General features: G+C 35.8%; 5 protein-coding genes across 11 annotated transcripts; 4 read left to right on the top strand and 1 right to left on the bottom strand.

The window, feature by feature from the left end:
• Window positions 1-661: 661 nt before the first annotated feature.
• LOC140829295 (uncharacterized) lies at window positions 662-6,335 on the bottom strand. 2 transcript variants are annotated; one of them, XM_073192379.1, is made up of 2 exons: window positions 5,952-6,335; window positions 662-3,539 (listed from the first exon to the last, which is right to left on the bottom strand). In XM_073192379.1, exon 2 carries the CDS (start codon window positions 3,516-3,518, stop codon window positions 882-884), a length of 2,637 nt encoding a protein of 878 aa, XP_073048480.1. In that variant the 5' UTR covers window positions 3,519-3,539; window positions 5,952-6,335; the 3' UTR covers window positions 662-881. The 2 variants fall into 2 exon arrangements, with proteins under 2 accessions (XP_073048480.1, XP_073048479.1); XM_073192378.1 differs by having other exon boundaries at window positions 5,149-6,335.
• A 242-nt stretch (window positions 6,336-6,577) lies between these two features.
• LOC140829961 (uncharacterized) lies at window positions 6,578-8,370 on the top strand. Of its 2 annotated transcripts, none has more exons than XM_073193240.1 (3): window positions 6,578-6,995; window positions 7,295-7,976; window positions 8,104-8,370. In XM_073193240.1, exons 1-3 carry the CDS (start codon window positions 6,897-6,899, stop codon window positions 8,175-8,177), a joined length of 855 nt encoding a protein of 284 aa, XP_073049341.1. In that variant the 5' UTR covers window positions 6,578-6,896; the 3' UTR covers window positions 8,178-8,370. The 2 variants fall into 2 exon arrangements, with proteins under 2 accessions (XP_073049341.1, XP_073049342.1); XM_073193241.1 differs by having other exon boundaries at window positions 8,122-8,367.
• Window positions 8,371-11,421: 3,051 nt separating this feature from the next.
• LOC140829296 (uncharacterized) lies at window positions 11,422-14,470 on the top strand. Of its 3 annotated transcripts, none has more exons than XM_073192381.1 (10): window positions 11,424-11,719; window positions 12,090-12,112; window positions 12,316-12,391; window positions 12,471-12,692; window positions 13,190-13,312; window positions 13,390-13,447; window positions 13,533-13,606; window positions 13,971-14,059; window positions 14,163-14,241; window positions 14,335-14,470. In XM_073192381.1, exons 1-9 carry the CDS (start codon window positions 11,624-11,626, stop codon window positions 14,230-14,232), a joined length of 831 nt encoding a protein of 276 aa, XP_073048482.1. In that variant the 5' UTR covers window positions 11,424-11,623; the 3' UTR covers window positions 14,233-14,241; window positions 14,335-14,470. The 3 variants fall into 3 exon arrangements, with proteins under 3 accessions (XP_073048484.1, XP_073048482.1, XP_073048483.1); XM_073192382.1 differs by having other exon boundaries at window positions 11,429-11,719; window positions 12,471-12,680; XM_073192383.1 differs by lacking the exon at window positions 13,190-13,312 and having other exon boundaries at window positions 11,422-11,719; window positions 12,471-12,680.
• Window positions 14,471-15,399: 929 nt separating this feature from the next.
• Window positions 15,400-16,548, top strand: LOC140829298 (non-specific lipid transfer protein GPI-anchored 9-like). The gene is made up of 3 exons (XM_073192387.1): window positions 15,400-15,784; window positions 16,022-16,063; window positions 16,300-16,548. The coding sequence occupies exons 1-3, from the start codon at window positions 15,466-15,468 to the stop codon at window positions 16,413-16,415; spliced, it is 477 nt and encodes a 158-aa protein (XP_073048488.1). The 5' UTR covers window positions 15,400-15,465; the 3' UTR covers window positions 16,416-16,548.
• Window positions 16,549-17,045: 497 nt separating this feature from the next.
• Window positions 17,046-23,500, top strand: LOC140829297 (uncharacterized). Of its 3 annotated transcripts, none has more exons than XM_073192384.1 (12): window positions 17,053-17,635; window positions 17,721-17,849; window positions 18,207-18,401; window positions 19,195-19,242; window positions 19,312-19,440; window positions 20,169-20,293; window positions 20,630-20,740; window positions 21,114-21,222; window positions 21,331-21,449; window positions 22,318-22,471; window positions 22,954-23,098; window positions 23,257-23,500. In XM_073192384.1, the coding sequence occupies exons 1-12, from the start codon at window positions 17,522-17,524 to the stop codon at window positions 23,313-23,315; spliced, it is 1,437 nt and encodes a 478-aa protein (XP_073048485.1). In that variant the 5' UTR covers window positions 17,053-17,521; the 3' UTR covers window positions 23,316-23,500. The 3 variants fall into 3 exon arrangements, with proteins under 3 accessions (XP_073048487.1, XP_073048485.1, XP_073048486.1); XM_073192385.1 differs by having other exon boundaries at window positions 17,500-17,635; window positions 17,758-17,849; XM_073192386.1 differs by lacking the exons at window positions 22,318-22,471; window positions 22,954-23,098; window positions 23,257-23,500 and adding an exon at window positions 21,537-22,311 and having other exon boundaries at window positions 17,046-17,635.
• The last annotated feature ends 164 nt before the right edge of the window (window positions 23,501-23,664 follow it).

A 23,664-nucleotide genomic window follows, 5' to 3' on the forward strand; every position in this document is an offset into this window, starting at 1 on the left:
CTACAATAGATATTGATATCTCTTAATACACAATGTGTTGTTGTTCATAACATATTAAATATCAATGTAAAGTATAATTTTAAAAAATATATAAAGTTCTTGTACAAAGTCGATTGATGTTGGAATTTTTTCATTGTATTTTATTTATTTTTATAAAATAAAGATATTATAGAGATATATATGTCATGCAGCAGACAATTTTTTTTATTTAAATAAATAAATAAATTCGTCTTATATAAAAAAAGAAACTGACGAGGAAATGTAGTTTAGACAGGAAAGTGCAAGTCAATTTGCCCAGACAACTAATCAATCCTTTGGCTACGTGACTGTCTCCGAAAAAATGCCCATATATATTCTAAGTTATGCGTGCAGCTGTTTACTATTCGTGCACAAATATCTCAAGCATGCAATGTCTGCATAAATAGTGCAAATACACCATCTATCTATGCACATAAAAAGCACAACAAATAGTGCAAATACACTATCTATGCACAGAAAAAGCACAAAAGTCCCCCAACATAGCATCTCCAAACATATAGCGTGCACTAGGTCATTCTTAAATATAAATTGATGATCACGGTGCTGAAAAAACAAAATGATAATTCAGACAGTGAAATGTCTGATAACCAATTCTAGAAGTGAATTTCATCAGTAATAAATAGTTACTTGTATAAAGGAAAAATAGAAAGACATTTGGTCAACCAAAAAATATTCTATACATATTGAATATGGTAAATCTTTTATCTGAGAAGTTATTTTTTGATTTGTGGCTGAATTTTTTTCTTCTAACAGTAAGTATAAACTATATGATTGAGAAAATGGAAAATGGAAAATGAAAAATGAAAAATGGAAGGAAGACCAAAGCCTGTCCAACTTCAAGATCACTCAACTTCCCCAGCCACCTTCCTCATTTTGTTCTTTCTAGAGTATGTAATTATAGGCTTGTCTTTCCCAATACTTCCCCTCTCCGCTGCTGATTCTGTCAATTTCACTGGACATCGGGCTATTTTTCCTGCCTCTGCTTCCTCGGCTTCTGTGACCACCTTGAGAAGTTCCAGAGGGAGAGCAGCAGGATCCAGCTCATAGCAACCAGATGGGGAGTTTTCAGATTCTTTCCCATTCAGGGTGTGGTGAGGCACCTGATGAGAGAATCGAAAGATCTCCTCTCTTGGAATTGTCAGGATCTCCGTTTGATCCAAATGCTGGCAAAACACAGACGTGAAGCCAGCCACTTTAACTAGAGGAACAACAACAACACCTCTATGTTCGATGTAATCTTCAAGAATCATCACCATATCATATTTATGCACTGTTTCATCAGCAGTTAGCACATCCCAATCCGGAGACCAGTTAGTGTACAGTGCCCAAATATCACCTTTTGTTGGAAAGACCTGAATTGCTCCCCTTGCCCCCTTTCTCCACTTGACTGGATGGGAAAAAGAAGTCAAACTAGTGCTGAATTCATATTTGCCAACCCTGAAATACCCAATAGTCTTGGTAAAGCCAGAACCTATCCAGTCAAGGGATCCAAATTCAGATGTCGTTTTGGAATTAAGCCAGCTGATTTGCAACTTAAATGGCTTTGCAGATATCACTTGGTGGACCACAGCATAGTAACGAGGCATGCCATCATCATCATCATAGGCTGCCCATACTTGGTTTCCACGGAAAGACTCCTCCGTACGGCACTGGTCGAAATTGTAGAAATCAGCATCAGGCACAGTCATTGATACAGTTTGCACGGGATTCGCACGCACATCATCATTGTTATTCAAAGCAGAGGACCCTTGAGCATGTGATACATTATTCATGAGCAGGCGATCTATGCTCTGATCTGCCTTCTGATCACTAATCAAACCTTCATGCAAAATACTCATTGAATTTTTAATCTTAGGTTTCTTCACAGGGGCAGATTTTGATTCGGCAATCTTCCATTCATTAAGTTTGCAAAGGATTTCTGACTTAGCCCTTGCCATCAGCATATCACGAATCTCCATCTGAGACAAATCCCTTACCCTTCGTGGCTTGTCACAGCCAGAAGAAACAGCTTTCCCAGCTCCAACACTTCCCTTCAGATTTTCTGAAGTCCTCTTCAGTCTTGATTTGCTCTCGCTATTCACCTGTCTGGGACATTTACAGTTCAAACCATCCGTGTGTCTCCTATTGTTTAGCTTCTCTTCCCTTCGACCACTAGAACTAGCATTAGAATCTCTCGATGGTTCAACATTTTCTCGGTCAATGACATTCTTGCACAGAGTTCTATCACCCATAGAAGAAGTCACGTCCTTTTCAGGCCTTCTGTTGAGAGTTGGACCAGATGGTTCAATTCTTATATTATTTAAATTCTCTCTCTTAACAGCTGGGATATCAATGGAACCATTTGACGCTACAAAGTTACCTTTCTGCTGATGGGGAAAGAGCCAAGGGCATGAACTGCGGCCTTTTACAGTTGGAGCTGGCATTTCTGTTGCCAAAAAAGGCTGCCGACATTGTGGACACAGAAGTTTTTGATTCAGAAAATTCTTATGGTACTGGTACTGAACCCTGCACATGTTGCATGCAGTCCAAAATGTTTCAGAAGTCAAAGAATGATGACTGGAACCTGATAAGGTATTTCTGGCAGGAGTATAATTACGATGCTTTGGATTAGGAGTAGGAAAGTACTGGGGGGAAATGGTGGTTGCAGAACTGTTCTGATAATTAGGAGATGAGTGGAGATTGCTGCACGATGCATATTGATAATGAGTCACTGGATTTGGATTCAGCAGGCTGAGTTGAGGGTGTGTGTGATGGCTGCTGGTTCCAGGTCTTGGATTAGGGTGTTGGCATGGAGCAGCATAATATTGTGACCAATCAGCATTTTGGCGTCTAGGAATACATGCACCAGTAAAGGCTATCGGATGACTTTGATGACTCGGAGGGGAAGAACACTGTGAACCAAAACTGGCTGTCTGACTTCTCGGGTTCTGTTGAATGGTACTAAATTGTTGACTAGTTGTTGAAGTCCTTGGCCGAGTTGATAAGTGCAAGGGATTGGTGTCCAAAACTGCACACCTTGCACTTGATGATGTCGGGCTGACGCTAATATTGTGCAATCCATTTCCCCATTGACTTGGAGCTCCTAAATTCATCTTCAAATCATATGCCGATTTCTTTTCCTCATTCGACAGAACATCCCATACTTGCGAAAGTATTTTGAATGCTCCCTCTGCCCCAACTGACTTGTTCTTATCTGGGTGAATGGTGAAAGCCATTTTCTTGTACTGTGTTTTCAACACTTCTCTTTCAGAAAAAGGATCCACACCAAGAATTCTATAGCAATCCATTTCCCCATTTACTTTCTCTTCAAATGCATCGTAAATGTCAATGACCTCCAAGAACTGGGAAAGACCATCAAGCTCAGAGTACATGCTTTGGGCCTGTAAAGCAAATTTCTTGGCTCCTTTGATATCCCTCTCTAACAATTTCTTCTCTGCGATTTCTTTTGCCCGGATAGCTTCATCTCTGCTATACTCCATTTTTGTAAGTCTTCAGGCCCACTAATAACAAAAATAAATCGGAATTAGAACATCAAATAGACATATTGGTGCAAAAAATCTAGAAATTTTACAAAGAATCAGTGTACAAAATAAAAAAAATATTTCCAACACCATGTAGGTTTCAAAAGCCTAAAATTAAAAGTATCCTACAAAAGTTACTTAAATCACAGATCAATTAGTCAATCGATATAAAGTGGCAATTTCTGTGCTGACGGAAATTCATTTCGCGAACCAATTATCTGTACCTTTTATGCTGTGCGAAATATGTGCAAATTGTTGTAAAAAATTGCTAATCAATGCAATTTAATCCGTGCAATTAAAACTCGCTTTCATACAAGGACAATTTCATACGACTTACATTCATGAAAACTTCTTCATCCATAACATCATCATACTTTCTTATATCACTGAATTGGTAGGTAAAAAAAGATAACCAAAAACGTTTAACTTGTCACACACAGGCAGAGTCAAAAGGCCACACATTTTATTTTTGTCACAATCCATGAAGAAAAGATTAAAGAAACTAAAACATTGAAAAGTTAGAGAATCCTCTAACAGATCTACCTAAATTAATGCAGTTACTTCTATGTCACCTTAATTACAATTAAGGCTCATACCAAGAACATTAAACAGAGATACTGTCAAAAAGCACTGAAGAAATAAAATTCTGATAAATTAATCAACCAATTATTGTAATTCGACGCAGTAGGAACACAACAAGATAAAAGCAGTGTTTTCTTTCGAGTTCACCTGTGATTACCCCAATTCAATTAATTAGTTCAAGAGACCAACTTCTTCAATAGAAGAGATGAAAGTCAATGCAAAAGTTTTAGCCAATAATAAAACTACATGCAGTTTGTCCAAAAAATCCCGAATTTACACAGTCATGATATACAAATGTCTTCGGGCATACATTTGGGAAAAACAAGACAAATGCAATTATTACATAGTAAGTTCAAATGAATTATCAGGAAATCGGCGACTAGATACTAAATTACTAAAAAAAGCAGATAAATATATTTGAAATCACTCCTTCATTCATAACTTCCATTGACCTAATGTTTTAACATTTCGAGTGATTTAAACTGAAATAACAGCCTTAAAAAGTAAATAAAATTGGCACCAAATTACCATGCAAAAAAGATAGATTTAGTACTGATTTTACACAAATGATTAAAAATCCCAGAAATGCAAACCAGGTAGTGGGGACATAAATTGAAATAGATGCATTTTCCTACAAGAAAGGCAACTTTCTTCTAAGATTTTTGAAATCTGGATTAATTTGTAAAAAGAAATATTTTAGTCAGTTTCGAATGTCGTTATTCTGTCATGCAATGGCATCATAACAACGTAAGGGAAGTTTTTTTTTTACAAAATGACAAGTTGACAAACAAGATTACCAAACTTTGAAAATTTTCTAACGAAATTGGCGCGAAAACTCAATGCAACCTTATACTTGCATGCATACAAATGTAAGTTAACACAACATGCGTGATCAACACCATAGTTAAAAGAACTCAAATTAACCTTGTTTATGTGGTGCATTTCAGAATTGAAAGAGTGCATTTATCACTCATAATTGTTTCAAACAGTAAACAAATAATCAAACCTTCAGTTAACATTGAGAAATGGGTATTATAATATTTTCATCTTCTTCTCCGTCTTCATTTCTTCTTTTATTCCACTTAGAGATTTTTGGTTAGACAATCGTTCTCCAAAAGTTAACATAAACATTAAATGGAAGCTTTAAATTTAAATTTTACTTCAAGAGAAGTTCAAATGAAGACCAAAAGCAAAACAACCGGTGGCAACAAATATAGAAGATTCACAGACCTCAAGAGTGCCAACTTTTCAAGAATTGGAGACACACTAGCTTCAAAATGATTAGAGAAATAAGATCTATAGCCGTCAAATTCCACTTAGAATGAGAAATCCTGGTTATAATCTCTTAATTTAACATATATAAAAGATTTTAACACCCTCCAAAGACAACCCAAAAAAAAAGCAGAGAGATTATTAAATATCAAATAATCTTATAATCATTCACAATAACTGGGAAAAAAAACAGAGAAAGAGAGGCATATATTATTCTGTGATCGATTCAAGTGTTGGGCCATAAATTTACCCAAAAAAATTAGAATCACAGACAGCCTCAATCAACAAGTGAGAAAAGCAATAAGTAAATCCATCAAACATCAATTAGCCACATCCACAAAATTCACATGCAAAGTCAGATTATTGTAGTTATCAAAATCCATATCATAAATCAACATTCAACAGGAACCCAAAAATAATGCCAACAGTGGATCTTCGCTCAGATTAAATAGTGATCAAACATCAAGCATCAACGAGGTTATAAACACAAAAACAAAGCATGCATGCAAAATCATAGCGACATTTATCCAACATTACCTCCAGAAAAAAAATTATGTGATTCTTTTGTCGCCCTGTTTAATTTTTTTTTTTTTTTTTTGCTTAAAAAGGAGGAAAAAAAACTGTTCGAGCGCTCTGATTCACGAAAGAGTTCCTAAGCGAAGTGAATCGGTGCATTCAACAAGCACAAGTACAATCTGGAGACGTTTGATCATAGAAAAATGTAGGAAAAAAAATAAGGAAATATTGAACGGGAAAACCAACTTGGATTTCTGGGTTTCTAACGTAATCACTGCCCACCTTAGTTTTGGGGAGGTTTGGAACTATTCGGGGTTTAAACCCTAACCATTGTTGGAATTTAACCATGGTTGGTTGGCAGTTGCTGGATTTTGGATTACGAGATTTACTGTGGATTTTATTGAACATTTGGATTTAATGGATTTTGCTAATTCTGTTCGGATTTTTTTCTGTATTTGTGTCATTTATTTTTTTCCCATTTTCCAAATTTTTCGAAAAAGTAAAAATATCGAACAAATTTGAACTTAACAGTTGCAATCTCTTGATTTTAATGAAGCTTACTGTCTTTATAATCTGCCCGCAACGAGGAATTAATGAAAATCTGAAGTACAGATTGCGAAATATGCATAATATTAATGTGACAGAAGATGTAAATATTTGAAAGGAAATTATGTAATTAAGTGATAATTATAATTAATGCACCAGATGGGAAACAATTCATCACCTACCAAACAAACACATACTTTGGTGAACGAGACCTGGCATTTAAATGGGATTGAAACAAGAACATGTTCCCATTGACAAGTTTGCATCTTTTTTGGAGGTAATTTTTTTACATTACTTTCCTGCCTCTCTTTTCTCGATTAACTGTGGCTTTGGTTTCTGATTTTCTGCGCCTTTGTATCTCTGTTTTAGGAGTTGTAAACAAGCCAAAGGGATTTGCCACAAGCAAGTCTACGACACACGATGTCCGAAGGCGTATGTGGTGCAGTGTTGGAAGATGCTCCTCTGGTTATCCTTCGATTTTTTAAAATTATGCTGAACGAGGATTATTCAAATATTTTGGTGATTTTTTTAGCTCACTTGATTTCTTATCGTGATTTGAAAGTTTGAACTTTTTTTTCTTTTTTTCTGATATAATGGAGATGAAGATATAATCTAAGTCTATATCTAAATCTAAAATTAACCACACAAATGAGATTTGAATCCAAGATCATGGACGTCAAGTTTACTATTAGGCAAGAGATATTTTTTAAGTATGCATGTTTTAGTAGGGTCCCAACTCCCATGATTGCCACTAGTAAAATTTTCAAGAGTTGTAGCCTGAAAACTTTGTGTATTCATGGATTCTAGTTTTCTTACAGTACTTGCCTCCTGCATTTGCTAGAGAGGTAGAGCATTTGGTAGATCAAGAAACTTATCTGGAAAATTCAAGTGGGCAGCGATGGGCTGTAAAAGTATCCAAGGTGGATGACTCCCTAGCATTCCACTGGGGGTGGAATAAGTTCTTCACGCAACATTCTTTGATGGTGGGACATTTTTTGGAGTTCCATTACATAAAAGATTCTCATTTCCTTGTTCGAGTATACGGAAGAAGTGGCTGCGAAAGGATAAACTTCAACAAGAAGGGACTGAAAATTGTGGAAACTGATGACAAAGTAGATGCAGAAGACAAACCAATTCATAAGTTGGATGATGCAGTTCGGAATTCAAAATTCGAAAAAAGAGTCGGCAACAAGGCAAGAAAATCTTGTGGAAAAGATGCTCGAGAAGGTAAGGAGAGGCCAAGTATCCTCACAAAGAAAAAAGAATCCCACACTAGGATAAAAACCGGATCCGGGAAATCACTTGGCGTTCCTACAATTACACCGTTTGAGAGTGATGTTTTGGTAGATGTTCCAATATTATGTGCAGAAAATTATAATAGGGTCGATCTTTCGAATTTGTGTAGCATCAAATCATCAGCAAACCTTGAAAATAAGATGCCAAAGGTGCTCTCAGGCTCTCTGATCCAGAGAGGTGAAGGCAGCAAAGCATTACTCCCAGGTACTACTACAGCTGAAGCTTCATTTACTTGCCACTTTTTTCCTATCATGCGAATGATCAATCAGTTCTTCTTTAAGCATTGCAGTATATTGAACATTAACTTATTGCTATCGCTAAACCATTCTAGCCTTTGTTTATGCTGAAGATGCAGCGAAAAATGCAGAAAAGCAAACAAAAGGCAACACAAGGACATTTGCTTGATCGAGCCGGACAATGTTTCTACGTTATCATGAAATCTTGGTAGACGGGGTTTCTCAACTTTGGTTATATGTTTGAAGTAGTGAATCTTGATTATCTAGTAAAAACGTAAATGCACACTACTACAGTACTATATTGTAGTGGTAGCAGTTATGGACTCGAGTTGTCTTTGAAGAATCATATTCAGTATTGGTATCTTTAAGGTTGCGTTTGGTTCGGGTGATAAGCCGGGATTGATTATTTTATCCTACCTAGTCAGCTGTTTGGTTCGCGTGATTATTTAACCAACTCAATCTCTCTCCTATGAATGATTAGGTTATATTAGGTAGGTTAAAATAATACCTCCTCACCCCCTAGGATTATTTATCTCACTCTTAATACCTCCTATTTTTCCAATTTTACCCTTCTTCTAAATTCAAACTCACCACCACTTCCCGCCACCGACCGCCGACTCCACGACCGCCGCCGGCCGACCACTGACGGACCGCCAACCGCGGCCGAGCACCGGCAGACCGGCGACGAACTGGCCGGTTAGCGACGGTTTGCAAAAAATCCGTCGCAAATAGCGACGGTTTTGTTATAAACCGTCGCAAAATGTCAAATTTTTAGTAATTAAAATAATTCAAAACAAGATCGGCGACAGTTTCTCAAAAAACCGTCGCTATCAGCGACGGTTTTTCAGAATCCGTCGGTAATTTCCGGCAGCCGTCTCCAACCGTCTCACCCACCGATCTTTTCCGGCAGACCATTTCCGACCGCCCGCCGGCCACTGTCGCCGTCGCGAGGGGGAAGGGCAATTTCGTCTGTTCATTAAAAAATTCAAAATTATCCTATACTTAAAAATCTTACCAAACATAATATTATTTTAGACTATATATTACAATCCTACCACAATCATTTTCTTTATCATTTACGTACTAATCATTAGTTTATCCTATCCTTCCTACCAAACGTAGAGCATAAAACCATTTAAAGCTGCAGTATCAAAATCAGCACAGTAATGGGGAAAAAAGGAGAATCGCTTGGGACATAAAAATTAAGAGCTAGATTTGATTTTCCAACACTTCAAATGACCCTATTCTTAAATTGTTTTGTTTAACAAATAAGTTGGTGCACGAAATTATTTCTTATATTTATTTTTTAGTGGTAAAAATCCACCACTTGCGAATAAAAAGTTCATTCTTATTAACGACTGATTGGAGTACAAGTATTGAATAATTTGAAGATTTATACAAAAAAATTAATTAGGTTAAAAATATATGAGTAGGTCTTTTGTGAAACGGTCTCACGAATCTTTATCTGTGAGACAGGTCAACCCTACCGATATTCACAATAAAAAGTAATACTCTTAGCATAAAAAATAATATTTTTGTATGGATGACCCAAATAAGAGATCCGTCTCACTAAATACAATCCTTGAAACCGTCTCACACAAGTTTTTGTCAAAATATATATCTATACTATATCATAATATTATTAAAACTGAGACTTTTTATTATACAAACTTTGATATCATGGTCGGCTTTTATTCAACATCAAAATTTATTAGGTTTTTTGGGAGACGGTAATTCATGTCCATATTTACAATAATAAGTAATATTCTTTTGGCAAAAACTTGTGTGAGAAGGTCTCACGGGTCAAATTTTGTGAGACGGATCTTTATATGGGTAATCCATGAAATAGTATTGCTTTTTATGCTAAGAGTACTACTTTTTATGGTGAATATGAGTAGGGTCGACCCGTCTCACAGATTGAGATCCGTGAGACGGTCTCACATGAGACCTACTCTATTCTTTTATAGGTAACCTAAATACAAAATTGACTCTTGAAACCGTCTCACAAAAATTTTTGTGTTTACATAAATTTGGGGGCGGAGCCAGGATTCATAAGTATCTGGGGCTGGCTCCATCATGTGTTAGACATTAATAGGTTCAGTTAAATCGAACCGAATGTTCTAAAATCGAATTAACTGAACTTTTTTTGGACAAACCAAATCGACTGAACTTTACTACGAAAACCTAATAAACCAATTCGAAAAAATCGATAATTTCGGTTAGTAATACACTTAACCGAAATTTTATAATTTTTTTAAAAATAATCATGTTTTAAATAAAAAAATGTAATATAAAAATTTGACTAGATAAATTTAAATTTTATTTTAAAAAAAATATTTTTAAGTATAATAATATTGTCTAATAAATTTTATTAGAAATTAAAATATTTATATCTTTGTAAATTTATTAAAAAAATTAATAATATTAAAGTTTGATAGGTGAATCGGAATTTTATATTGAAAGTTGAAATCGAATTGAACTGACATGTATTTTAAAAAAATTAAATCCAACTTTCGAATAAATCAAATGTAGGACCAAACGTTTGCTGTTTTACCAAAAACTGTAGCTTGTAGTATTGGTACAACTCGAATATTTTAAATCGCATATCAGCCCAAGCGTCATGCTTCGATCGCTCTGCCTAAGAGAGACAATTATTGCACCTCAACACCAAACCGAGTTTTCAAATTAATTCATTTGGTCTGTTATTTTGGTTAAAACCAATATTTTGTTCACTCATAGTCTTTAATTGATGTTTGCCCGTTATTTGTTGATATATGCTCTTTTAGTTTAAAAATAACTTGACAATTTTTATTTTCTTCATTCTCTGAGTTATTTAACTAGAAAAATTCAATATTCTCAAAATTTTGTAACAAAGAATTATTTTTCAAATTTCATACTCATTCAATTTTCAGTTATTATAAATAAAAAAAATCACAAAACAAATCAAACAATAATTGCACATCAATAATCATCAAATATTTCAACCAAATAATTATTATCTCAAAAATCTACAACAACAGATTTTTAGGGTAAAAATTCAAACTCCAAAATTCTTATACATAATAAGACAATATTATTGCAACTCGAATAATCACGACTAAATATTCAATATACTTTTAGAGTCGTTGAATTTTATTTCAAAGTTGCATAATTTCAAAACATACAAAAATATACCAACCAATACATATTAATGAATTATGATATGTGAGAGTTGTTTTATGTTTAAACATGAGACTAAAAACAATTAAAAAAAATAGAACTAATAAAAAATATGTTCTATTTTTAATATGAGCTTGATTTAGAGCCGTCAAAATAAGATAGTGCGGGTCGATTATCTTACCCTCCAAATAGATGTGTGGTGCGGGTAAATTACGACCCGTGAAATGACAAATTTCAAGCTTGTCCGATATAACTGAAAACTGGCTCGATCCATCGGGCTAGCCCACAATTTGCCAACCGGCCGTCTAAGCTTGAAATGGATCAAAATCGACCTTCAACGACTCACTGACGACCGCCCAAATAAATAACAGTGTGGCTCCGAACGATCTGCTTGTGGGTATTTTAAAGAAATAATGGTTCCTGAGATTGAAAAGAAGCAGCGAAGAAGGGGAACAGATGGCGGAGAATAAAGCGAATCCGTGGCGAAGTGTTTTACTTCTGTGGTTGATGCTGCAAGTCACTCCATCTATGTCTCAATCAAGCCCAAAACATGTAAAGTCTTCTCTCGCTCCGACGATCGAGATCCCCCCTTCCCCAGGTCATGTCTGTCGACATGGATTTGGTCAAGTCTTGAAAAACGAGATTTTTTAGTTATCCAGCTATGTGGGATTTCTGTATATTGTTTGACATTTTTGTGATGAAAATCTCGAGCCTTATAAATCTTGCCCAGGTGAGTTCTATATTTTTGTTGATCCTTAGAACGTTTTGGTTGCTTTAGGCTATCCATTATCAATGGCAGGGTCAACCTTGTCCAGCCTTAATCTTTTGTAGGCGTCATGATGTTTCTGTTGAATTTGTTTGTTCGTAAGGGTATTCTTTTATCTCTCGATCAATTAAAATTTTTAATTTTCTTGTGCCGCAGGGTAGCGACCACTCTGAATCAAGGTAACATTTGTTGTCATTTCATTTTAAAATTTGATCGTCACTTGTTTTCAGATCTGCTACTTCTACCATTGCTTTCTTTCCCCCTTTTGGTGAGGGTGGAAACTACTGAACTCTCTTTTTTGGTTGAATTAAGCACGAAATGTTGTGGTTAAAATGTGGCATTCATGTTGTTGATGACTTCCAATTTGTGTTTTGATGCTTAGAACTATCATAAAAGACCAGCCTGAAATTCATTGTTCGAGAGAGAGAAGTCGAGCAGCCTCGAAGATTGTGGATGAGGTACCTTACATTCTAATAGTTACCTGTAAGTAGAATCATCTTTCTGTTCTTTACTAACTTTGAAGAAATAATTTTGCAGTATCTCATGCCTTTTGTGGAATCGGAGAAGTATCAACTTTCACATAAATGCAGACTTCATCCAAGCAACAACATATTTAGAGACCAAGAGGAACATAAGATTCATACAGATATAAGTGAATGGAGGTGTGGATATTGTAAAAAACTCTTTCGAGCAGAAAAATATTTGGATCAACATTTTGACAACAGGCACTCCAATCTTCTAAATTCTGTGCGTAACCTTGTATGTCCGTCCATTCCATGATTTAAATGCTAAGGGCAGAATCATCCTTTTGTTTACTGATTCTTTTATGCATTGCTGTACCAGTTGATTGCACTAGCTCTTATTAACAATTTCTTTCCAGTCTTTTTAATTCCAGAATATACTGATTTTATCGACAATGGTGGAGCCCTGGTATTAAAATAATAGCAATGACTATGCCCATGAGAGTACAAAACATGCATTGACTGATATAATGGAATCACCATGAACTGCAAAATCCACAGTTTTGGTTTTGCTAGCATCTGAAATTGTTTGACTGTGATGTACGGTCCATTATAAGTTTTTACCCACTCATGGTGTGTTCATATCTTTATAATAAAAATCTTAATTGCTTTTTTGTCGATCTGTTCATACACATAACTCCTTAAATCCTCAAATTTGGAATTTACTAATCTTTCATGCTTTTGTATGTGGCCCAATTATGGTGATATGGTTTTAAACTCTTAATATGTGTATAGAGTCAGGACAAGTGCTTGGCTGATGTATGCGGAGCTTTACATTGTGATTTTGTTATAAATTCATCATCTCGGAAAACCAAGTGTAATCCTGCTGCTGCTGCTAGGAACCGTCACTTATGCGAGGTTGTTCCTGGATTCTTGATCAGTTGTATGACATGTTTGACTATTCCTTTGTTTATATTTTTGTTCTCGTTTTAAAGGATCTTGCCAACACCTGTTTTCCTTCTAGCAATGGTCCATCTGCAGCTCGTCTCCATGGTACCATTCTTTCTAGACTCTAGTCCTAGGGAAGTAGGATGAATTTGGTACATTTGTTCACATACTCTTTCTGGTGATCTGCTAGAGTTTTTTCTACGTCAATTCTGTGATGCCCACATTTGCTTAAAAGGCAGAAAACCTTTCTGCATGGGTGGCAGGGTAAGTGATTTATTCATGATATTCCACCTATGGTGTGCTATGAGAAGTTTTTGTGCATAAATGGAGAATCTAGAGGCAATTTGGATTTGATGATTTTGTAACCTTAATTCGAAGTTGATCCTACAGGTGGTACTAAATGGTTGGTGGTTCATGCATATGCTTGATAGCTGAATTTTGCAAATAAGTCGAATGATTTGGTATTACAGATTTTAAATCCTTTAACTTCCTAATTCTTGGATCCAAAACACCCTAAAAAACAACCTTTGAAGCGAGTTGAGTGAATTGTGCAGTTTCATTTTCTTTCGGATTTCGCTTTTAAGCCTTCTCTTTCTCATTATATCTATCTCACTTCTTACATTGACAGAAGCATACGGGAGTCTTCTACTTGGCCATGTCAATACTTATTATGATGCTTCTTCCGATATTTTATGTGATTGTGTATCTCTACCAAAGGTCCTGTTCTAATTACTTGTCAATTTTCGGTTTTCTTCTTGGATTCATGTAAATATTCTCAAGGTACTGATTTAGCCTCTCCTTGTTTTGTTACATATGACAGAGAAATGAGGAAAGGAGCACAACAGCTTAAGTTCGTTTCAAAACCTCAGAAAAAAACGAAGCCTTCTTGATTTTATCTGGTAGTTAATCTACAATGCCTTGATGTTATCTGATAATTTATAAAATTGTTCACAAGATCAAAGCGCATTACAATTATCCTTGTTGCATTTCAGGTTAAGATTTTGTACGTTATGGGATATAAGACGGCACAATCAGGGATCAACTGCACCATTTGAGATTCTTTATGTTGTACTCTTTGTAGAATGGTGTAAAAGTTTTTAGGTTTTATCGATGAGGATCCATTTGTTATGAATTTTTGCTGATAATCTGATAAATACCAAGAGTTCCTCGACCTTTAATAATCTTCGCATAATTTTTCGGTTTTTACAAACCATGTTTACATTATAATAGTTACGGGAGCTAATACTACTGCTGATTATCCAACTAGAGTGGACCAAATGGATTCTTAACTGATGGTATTCGAAACAATTATCCTTATGAGTTTCCTCGATAATTGTCAATATTGCTTAAAGATCGTCGAGCTCCAAGTATGAAGCAACATGGACCAGAAGCAACGAAGCAAGCAAGTTATGCAGTTATAACGCCAAATGCAAGTGATATAATTAAGCTCATTTGACAGAAAAAAACGTTCCGGATCACTGAGCCGAACAAATGCTAGCTCCTCATTTCTCCACTGATCGTTCATCAGCAAAGAGCTACATGGTCATTTCTCGTTGTCATAATCGTAATGATCAAGTCTACAAATTGTATTTAGTAAAGTAAGACGAATTGGTGTACTCGGTCACTTCTTCCTCTGGATGCAACAAAAAATATACTTCTGAAGAAAATTGTTTTTTTTTTAAATGTTTTAATCCGCTCATATGTTGACATCAAAATTGACAAGCATCCTACATCGTGTGTGTGTGTGTGTGTCTATGTATTAGCATTCACAGACACAAATGTATCCCTGGATTAGATGGCAAGTGACATTCCTTTCTTTAAAAGATTCTCCCATATGTACCACCTATTTACATGCACGCAGTTACGTACAAAACCACACCAATTCTATTTCAAAGATTTATCCGTTTCCACAAAATACGTAAGGTTTCACTGTCAAGATTAAAGAATATGTATATAACCTCGTTCAACAAGCCGTTCCTGGTCACATGGATTCCAGATCTCCTCTTCCGAAAAATCCCCGCAGCCCCTTTCACTCCTATATATACACGTGATCAACAAAAACCAAAAGGACCGAGAAAAGCAAAAACAAAAAATAGAAAAAGCAAAAACAAAATCCACACATAATGGCAATATCCAACTCATTTCTCTTGTTCTTTCTGCTGTCATGCTCATGGGTTTTTGTGGGTTTTGGCCAAGGACAAGGAGACACACTGCCGTGTGTGCAGAAACTGTTGCCATGTCAACCTTATATGAAGGTGGATTCGCCACCGGCGTCGTGCTGTGTGCCGATGAAACAGCTGGTGGCGGATGACAAGGCATGCCTTTGCAAGGTTATAAACAATCCAGGAATATTGCAGAGCCTTAATATCACCAAAACTGATGCTGTGAATCTTGCCAAGAATTGTGGAGCCAGTGCTGATTTGTCTGTCTGCAACAAAATTGGTATTTCTAGTCTTTAGTTTCAACTTATACGCTATGTTCTTCAGGATTATATATCGAATACGATAATTTCAAATAGACCCAAACATCACTTGAAATTTTTTATATGATTAATTTGGTCCTTATGGCTAATTGATGACACCAAAATTGATTCTCATCCAAAATCAGTATAATTCATTTACCTTTGTTAAACAAGTGGCCATCTATTAAATCGAATTTATCTTTATGTTACAATTGCAGTTATTCCATCGCCTGGATCAACTCCATCAGCTCCTTCCAATGGTTAGATTTTTTTATCCACTGATTTTGTATATTTCTAATTCTCTTGTTAGACTAGCACAAAATCAGATTTAGGAAAGCTTGCCTTGCTAATTTCCCCCTTTAAGTCACCACATATCTTGCAAGACAATTTTCCTGAAGATATATTTTGAAACTATGCTGGAAATATATTCCAATTTCGAAAAATTCCTAAAAAGAACAAGGTCGAATTAATGAATGTGGTCGTTCTTTGTTTTCAGGTACAACACCGAGCCCACCACCGAAGAGCGCAGCTAGTGCGGCGAGCTTCCACCATGTTGCCGCGTACCTGAGCCTGCCCGTTGCAGTGCTAATCTTTACTAAATCTTCTAATTAAATTTACCCATTAGCAATTTTCGATTCAACTCCAGCTCAATCATATTTATTTTTGTTTATTTTACTTTTTCATTAATCAGTTTAACATATTTAAATATTTATTCGGCAAATAATAACCAGAAAATATTAAATTCCATCTGGATGCCTTTTTCAAGTCGATGAATCATTCAGAAAGAAAAAAGGGAAAAAACACCGACAAAATGGATACAGAAAACTAATGCACTCAAAGAATTATATACGTGTGTAGCTGAAGGAGGAGCCCTAAGTGATTAGTGGGCTCATGTCAGGCCCATACGAATATCACTTGAAAACGAGGCCCAATACGATTATGAACATTTGAAATGGGGGAGTTTCAATGCTTTCAAATGATATATACGGGCGTCGTACGTGGCATCTGAAGGAGAATCCCTAAGTGATTAGTGGGCTTATGTCAGGCCCATTAGAGTGTCACTTGAAAACGAGGCCCAATACGCTTATGAGCATTTATCACAAGTAAAATGAGTGGCGTATCAAAAGTCCGAAATTGAAAATGATACATATCAAGATCTTAACACGAAAGTGAACGGATAAGATCGGGTTCCTGAATTTATACCACATTTAATTTTAGTTATCAAACTTTTGTAACCATTCGAGAGCCGAGAGCAGTAGCAAATTTCTTGACACCATATTCGAATTAGCTACATGAGAAATAGATGAAGCTAAGCCAGTCTGAATTAAAACAAAACTTTTGAGAATAAACAATTAATTTAATGTATGAGCTCTCTATTTTGTTTCACATACTGTTGTTGTGTTTTGTTCCGTACGTTCCTATCGGAATTAGATGGCCTTGCTTTTGGAGCGATGATAAGATACGAATTTCGATCCATGTAGTTTCTTTCTGCCTTTGGGTTGTCCAAGGCCCACTATCTCAGCACGCAGCCACGCCTTTCATTTTGTTCGTCTCTTCCTTTTCTGCCCCAAATTTTACGTTTCACCGATTCTGAAATTCTCATCACGTAGTTTTTCACGCATTACTCAGCATCCGAATTATATCCAGGAAAGAAATTCAAGTCGACACCAAGATCACTTTTTTAAGCGAATTTTGAAGCTGCATAACACTGAAGCATCATGCTTCATATCGATGTGAAGGAATTTCAAGAGAAGTTTTCTGCTCGCTTCAGACCGTGGCAACGTTCGTGGGAATTTTGGATTCGAGTCGCTGATATCTATACTGGTTACAAGGTGTGTAGTACACTAGTACATGCGTACTCTGTTTGAATATTAAAGGAAATATTGAATTGAAAGAACACAATGTCTACACGTTTAGGTGTTTCAACTTCGAGTAAATTTCGAGAAAAATGCAGAGAGACGGGAGGCTTTGTGGGAGAAGCAACACGAGTTAGCTGCTGACAAGATATATAACATGTGCGCTGAGCTTGGCGGGTTTTTTCTCAAGGTATTTTTAGTACTGATCTTGTGGTTATTTACGTCAATTCCCAAGGGTTCTGTTCTTTTAACTTGATTCCTTAGTGGGTTCTTGATTATCATTCGAATTCATAGAGTTCATGGGAACTAACATAATTTTCAAAAGAACTATAAATGGTGATGAGCCCTCTCGTTTTTCTCTCTCTATTGCTCCTAACTCGTGTTCCTCCTGCCGTTTCGGTACTTGTACTTGATTATTATAGTGAAGACTGGATTTCCACTCTTATTGCATTCTCATTGTTTAAATATTTGGCATCTTGGCTGTGAACCAATTTTGGACTAACTATTTGTATGGAGGTAGAATTTATTTAGTTTCTGGGTGAATTAGGTTGCACAAATAATTGGTAAGCCTGACTTGGCACCAACTGCTTGGGTGAGAAGGTTAGTCACACTGTGTGATCAGGCTCCTGCAACACAATACAATGTGGTCAAGGCTGTGCTTGAGGAGGAGTTGGGCCAAAGCATGGATGAACTGTTTGAAAGATTTGATGTTAACCCCCTTGGTTCTGCATCAATTGCACAGGTACTTTTCTATGAGGACTTTGGTTGAAGATAGATTCTATTTGCTCGGCCTTTGTGAATTAGTATTCAATCCAAAGCACGTGTAATAGGAAAGCCTTAACTAATACCATCTTTTTTCTTGGCCATTCAGATCCATTCCGTCTGTAGCATTAAATCTCGCAAATAAAATTCATGGTCTCATGAAAAGTTGCAGAAACAAGTGCTTTCCACGTTTTCTTGTTCTTAAGATTTTCCATTTCAGGCTTTTATGCAGTCAATTCCACCTTTTCACCTTTACTTGATGCTAAGTCTAGCTTATCCTAAACATGATGGTTTGGAATAAAAGGTCTCAGGTTCAACATGAACTTTTTTCAGAAATTCTAGAGAATTATGCCGTGTCTAAGAGAATCTTAGGTGTTGGTTGGATACCTTTCTGGTACTTCCAGAAAACATTTCTGGACAAGTGTTTAGAATTCAGTGTAGTTTCAATTGTTGAATTGGAACATATAGATTATAGTGTAATTGTGCTTTCTGAAGAAGATCATGTTTCATTGGAGATCTGATATTTTGTCGGAATGCATTATTTTATAATTACTTGATTATTTTAAAATTTAAAAGAACAGTGTGTTGATTAGAAAATATACTACAATCGACTTGTTTTAGATATTGTGCAAATGTTCAATTCAGAGACATCCCTTAGGATTTTGCTGTTTACTAATGTTATTTTCACCCCTTTCTAGTTGTTTTGACATTTTATGGATGGGTATTGTTGCTTAACACTAATACTGTGCTCCACTTGTTCATATATCCTCTAGGTTCACCGAGCACGGCTCAAAGGTGAAAAGAGTGATATTGTTGTGAAGGTAAGAGCACTTTTCTGTTTTCTCGCAGTCTTGATGTGTGTGTAAAGTTATAATAATCTCATCACATAGGTGCAACATCCAGGCGTTCATAGTTTGATGATGACTGATATTCGCAACATGCAAGCTTTTGCACTGTACATGCAAAAGACAGATATAAAGTTCGATTTGTATTCCGTAACCAAGGAAATGGAGAAACAGGTATCTTGTCTTACTTTTCTGCTAATATACCTTTTGCTGGATAACCTTTTTGACTCTTTTTTTCTATCAGTCAAATTAATTTTTTGACGTTCTTTGTTTTTGTCATATTTATTTGAAACAATCATATTCTGAAAACTGGACAACAAAAGAGAATGAGTTACAGTATATCTATAATATTATTTGTTGGTTCTTTCGCATCTGCAGAGATTTCATTTCTTTCCATCTTTTAGATCTGTACGGGCCATTGGTGAAAATAAACGTCGTTGAATTGTCTTGCAGTTGATGTTCAGAACCAATTCTTGTGATTTTTTACCCGAGCTACACTAACACAGCATTTTATAATCATTTTCTGAGGATTAATTTCCTCTAAGTATCCATACAACTTGCTTTTTATAATTGACACTGGCTCCTCGTATGCTGCCTGCTGTCATTCTAATCCATATTTTGGTTTTCCTTTTTCTTTCTGTGGTTCCCAATTTGTTATCAATTTTGTTGCTAGAGTTTTATGGGTGACCTGTTTCACAGCTTTTCTAGTTTGTAACTTCGCTCTCTGAATCTGCTTTCTATATCTCGAGTGTCTGAATCCTAGATTAAAAAGTGTAGTTCTGATATGCAGCAATTGCCAACTTGGACATCGTTTTCTTTCTAAATAAAACTAGTTATATCTGTTGTGTTATTTTTTATGTTGTTGACTAATGCTGGTTTTCATTTTTGCATTTGTTTTTAAGATTGGATATGAGTTCAACTTTTTGAGGGAAGCTGATGCTATGGATAGAATTCGGTGTTTCCTTTATGACAATAACAAGAAGTCCCCTGTTCAAGTCCCACGTGTCATTCGAGGCTTGGTCACAAGGTATACTTCAGATTGTTGCTTTCTGTAAATGTGCAATAATAAACTAAACCGAAAATAATCAAGCCCTCTTACAATTCAAGGCTAACTGAATCTAAAACACTAAAAATTGTTTACATCCCTAATATATGAACCCATAGCCTTCATTAATGATTTATCATTCTTAATTTGGATTTTGGGCATAACATTATTTTTTCTACCGTCACCCAATATTTAAAATGTCAAACAATTCAAATTTCTTCTCAGGCGATGATCATGACCCAGCAATTTGCTAATAATCAAATGAATAATCCGATACTGATGTATATAGAGTACTAACTTGTCTACTCCTCTTCATAGGCGTGTTTTAGTGATGGAATACATCGATGGAATCCCAATCATGAAGCTTGGTGATGAGATAGCAAAAAGAGGCCTAAATCCTTCTGGTAAGGTGGCAGCAGCAGCAAAGCAGTAAGCCCCTACATCATCCTAGAGAGTATGATATCCTTTGTTAATCATTTATGTTTTTTCTCAAAGAAAAAACCACAGCTGAGTAGTGGGATTAAGACAAGCCCTTACCTCTTTCTTTCTCGCTCTATACATACTGATTACTGCTCATATTGTGTGTGGGTTTCAATTAATTATGTATGTCTCCGGATATCAAAAGTTAATATCTTATTCTTATCAAATTAAAGGTAGTTTAGCAAATAAAAAGAAGTATAAGAGATCAAAACCTAATATAATAAATATCTAATGTTTCCCTACTTTTTTTCACCTTGTCTTTCCGATGTTGGAGTTGGTAATATTATTTGTTATCTTCACATTGAGTGATCTTAAAATGCAGGAACATCCTTAAAAGTTTGACACTTATTTATGGACAGATGATATTGGGGAGTGGTTTCTTTCACGCAGATCCTCACCCTGGGAATATATTGATTTGTAGAGGTTCTGAGGCAAGTGTCATTACAATATCGTCTATAATGATATCTTGCATAGTTTCTCAAGTTAGTTTCCTCATCTTAGTTCTTTAATTAATTGATGGTTTGTGTCTTGCAAATCAGGTTGCTTTGCTTGATTATGGACAAGTGAAGGATCTTCCTGATGCATTGAGGCTAGGATATGCTAGATTGGTGCTAGCAATGGCAGATAACGATCCTACTGGGGCATCAGAGAGCTACAGGTGCTGCTTTGTGTTTTTAGATGCATCTATCCTGATTTTTACGCAGATTCTTAAGTTAATATGACATTCAAAAGTGGTGTGCGACAGGGTTAAGAGCTTAAGCTGTGCCATGAAGATCATGCATACTCAACAGCTAGAAAGATACAAAAAAATAAAGAAAAGAAAAGAAAGCAAATCGTAGTTTATACGCTCTCCTGAGGTTTTTTAATGTCAAAAACCACCTTTAACGATTTGGTGCATCCTATTGTCCCTCAGTCAAGTTACAGTCCTAACTGTATTATCTGTCTTGGGAGTTTGTTTGGATGTGGGTATGTGGGTTATGTCTAAATATAACTCCAACCTTTAACAAACTAGACATGGTAATATATCGATCCTTTTTTGCTCGAGTATTTTATCTGCTGTCAAAAGACAATAATTTGATCATGCTGTCTAAGTATGCACATTCGTGTTTATCTCACATATTTAGAACAAATGGACACATTTGGCATGCTATTTGAAGAAAAAATACCAGACAGCGCATCAAATTATCTTTCCTCGTGAGTGTTTCTTCCTCACATTTATGAGAATCACAACAGAATCCTTTTGAGGATAGAACTGTGATTTTGATTGTAGGTCAATTAAATATTAAATTTTTGACAGATATTTGGAAAATAGATAGAGTTATTCTGTCCTGAAGAGCACTAATGTACCTTAATAGCATACCCTTGTTACTGGCAGTATTTAAGGTTGGAGGCATGATATCAGTAAAATAGTACCTGTGTTAATGTGAGAAAGATTGTCCCCTTATATTTAAAGTCAAAATAAGATTGTCCCCTTTTTTTTAGAGTCAAAATCTTTTGGCATATTTAATGTGCTATTCCGACATTAGGGAGCTTGGCATAAACACCTTGAGCAAATGTCCGGATGAGCAAAAGGAATTGCTTAGGTTGGCCCAAACAATGTTTGACACAAAGCTACCACCTGGTGTGACAGTGCTACAACCTTTCTCGGAAGGATCTTCGATAAAAAAAATCGCCGTTCAGGTATGGTCTTTAATCTTTAGGGGCTCCAGTACTGAATCTTACAACCATCTCAACCCAAAAAGTGCCTTTTTCCCATAAAAGATCTTATTTCTAATTTCCTGCATTTCTTGAGGTGAATCTTCAACATTTAGTAAATTGTGGAACTTATTATTGCATAAAATCTTTTGGCTTTTATGTTTTTTATTCAAACCATATATTTTAGATATACACATTACAATCATCAAGTTCTTTAGGTTAAGAATTTCTTTTTGGTCAAGGGAATGTTGTTGTGCTGAACTGAAACCAAAACTATATGGAAGTTTGCAATATGTAAGCGCTAGTCTTGAAACTGGAATAAATTTTTGATTCCGTATACTGGTTTTTTGTCAAATATCTCCTCTAACTTTATCAAATAGTGTGGCATTTGATACTGTTTAATGCTGTGAAAAGTAAGTGATTCGTTCAGGACTAATTTCCTCTGCATTGTGGTGGGTGATGTTTAGAGTTTCCCAGGAGAACTATTCTCTGTTCTTCGTACAGTGCATTTACTGAGAGGACTTAGTGTTGGGCTCGGAATAAACTATTCATGTGCCGAGCAGTGGAGACCCATTGCTGAAGAAGCTCTTTACCGTGCTGGGAGGCAAAAAGGTGATATTTTAAAAATCCTACGTATATTTGTACATGAGTGTATGTGCTACGCGTGAGATATTTTAGTTTTTCTTGCATGCTGAGCTGAAGCTTATCTTATAGTCTTCTGGAAATATGTCTGCTAAAGAAAATTTAAATTTATTGCGGATATGTTACAGTTAAAGATCACAAAGGAACCGAGAAACGTGGCCTTTTCAGAAGCATTTTTGGGAGGTAACAAATATACGAGACAATGATTTAACCATTGCAATTTATCTGGTGTTCTACCATCCTGTACAGACGGGGCCTAATATTTTTTTTTTTGTGTATTCAACTGTAAAAAACTATGGACGTCGTCCCCTTTTTTTTAATGGTTTTTCAAGAAACATTCTATATAGACGGGGCCCAATATTTATTTTGTTTGTTCACTCATTTGTGAAAAACTAGGGAATTCGCCTCGCCACCTTTTTTTAATGTTTTTTCAAGAAAATTGTTAGTTTTTATGAGCTACAGTGTTAGAGACAGAGTGATCCGTCGCCAAATCAAATTCGCCAAATCAAACTTGTGGGCCAAATTCTAATGCCTCT

Source organism: Primulina eburnea, chromosome 4 (genome assembly GCF_022965805.1).
Source record: "Primulina eburnea isolate SZY01 chromosome 4, ASM2296580v1, whole genome shotgun sequence".
NCBI lineage: Eukaryota > Viridiplantae > Streptophyta > Magnoliopsida > Lamiales > Gesneriaceae > Primulina > Primulina eburnea.

What these genes read in the sequence shown, in the direction of transcription:
- LOC140829295 (XM_073192379.1), bottom strand. Translation starts at nt 3,518, where the DNA reads ATGGAGTATAGCAGAGATGAAGCTATCCGGGCAAAAGAAATCGCAGAG.
- LOC140829961 (XM_073193240.1), top strand. Translation starts at nt 6,897, where the DNA reads ATGTCCGAAGGCGTATGTGGTGCAGTGTTGGAAGATGCTCCTCTGGTT. An exon ending in AGGATTATTCAAATATTTTG is followed by an intron (nt 6,996 to 7,294) that starts GTGATTTTTTTA and finishes GTTTTCTTACAG; the next exon opens with TACTTGCCTCCTGCATTTGC. An exon ending in CAGCAAAGCATTACTCCCAG is followed by an intron (nt 7,977 to 8,103) that starts GTACTACTACAG and finishes AAACCATTCTAG; the next exon opens with CCTTTGTTTATGCTGAAGAT.
- LOC140829296 (XM_073192381.1), top strand. Translation starts at nt 11,624, where the DNA reads ATGGCGGAGAATAAAGCGAATCCGTGGCGAAGTGTTTTACTTCTGTGG. An exon ending in AGCGACCACTCTGAATCAAG is followed by an intron (nt 12,113 to 12,315) that starts GTAACATTTGTT and finishes TTTGATGCTTAG; the next exon opens with AACTATCATAAAAGACCAGC. An exon ending in CCTCGAAGATTGTGGATGAG is followed by an intron (nt 12,392 to 12,470) that starts GTACCTTACATT and finishes ATAATTTTGCAG; the next exon opens with TATCTCATGCCTTTTGTGGA.
- LOC140829298 (XM_073192387.1), top strand. Translation starts at nt 15,466, where the DNA reads ATGGCAATATCCAACTCATTTCTCTTGTTCTTTCTGCTGTCATGCTCA. An exon ending in GTCTGTCTGCAACAAAATTG is followed by an intron (nt 15,785 to 16,021) that starts GTATTTCTAGTC and finishes TTACAATTGCAG; the next exon opens with TTATTCCATCGCCTGGATCA. An exon ending in TCCATCAGCTCCTTCCAATG is followed by an intron (nt 16,064 to 16,299) that starts GTTAGATTTTTT and finishes CTTTGTTTTCAG; the next exon opens with GTACAACACCGAGCCCACCA.
- LOC140829297 (XM_073192384.1), top strand. Translation starts at nt 17,522, where the DNA reads ATGCTTCATATCGATGTGAAGGAATTTCAAGAGAAGTTTTCTGCTCGC. An exon ending in TGATTTGTAGAGGTTCTGAG is followed by an intron (nt 21,223 to 21,330) that starts GCAAGTGTCATT and finishes CTTGCAAATCAG; the next exon opens with GTTGCTTTGCTTGATTATGG. An exon ending in GGGGCATCAGAGAGCTACAG is followed by an intron (nt 21,450 to 22,317) that starts GTGCTGCTTTGT and finishes TTCCGACATTAG; the next exon opens with GGAGCTTGGCATAAACACCT.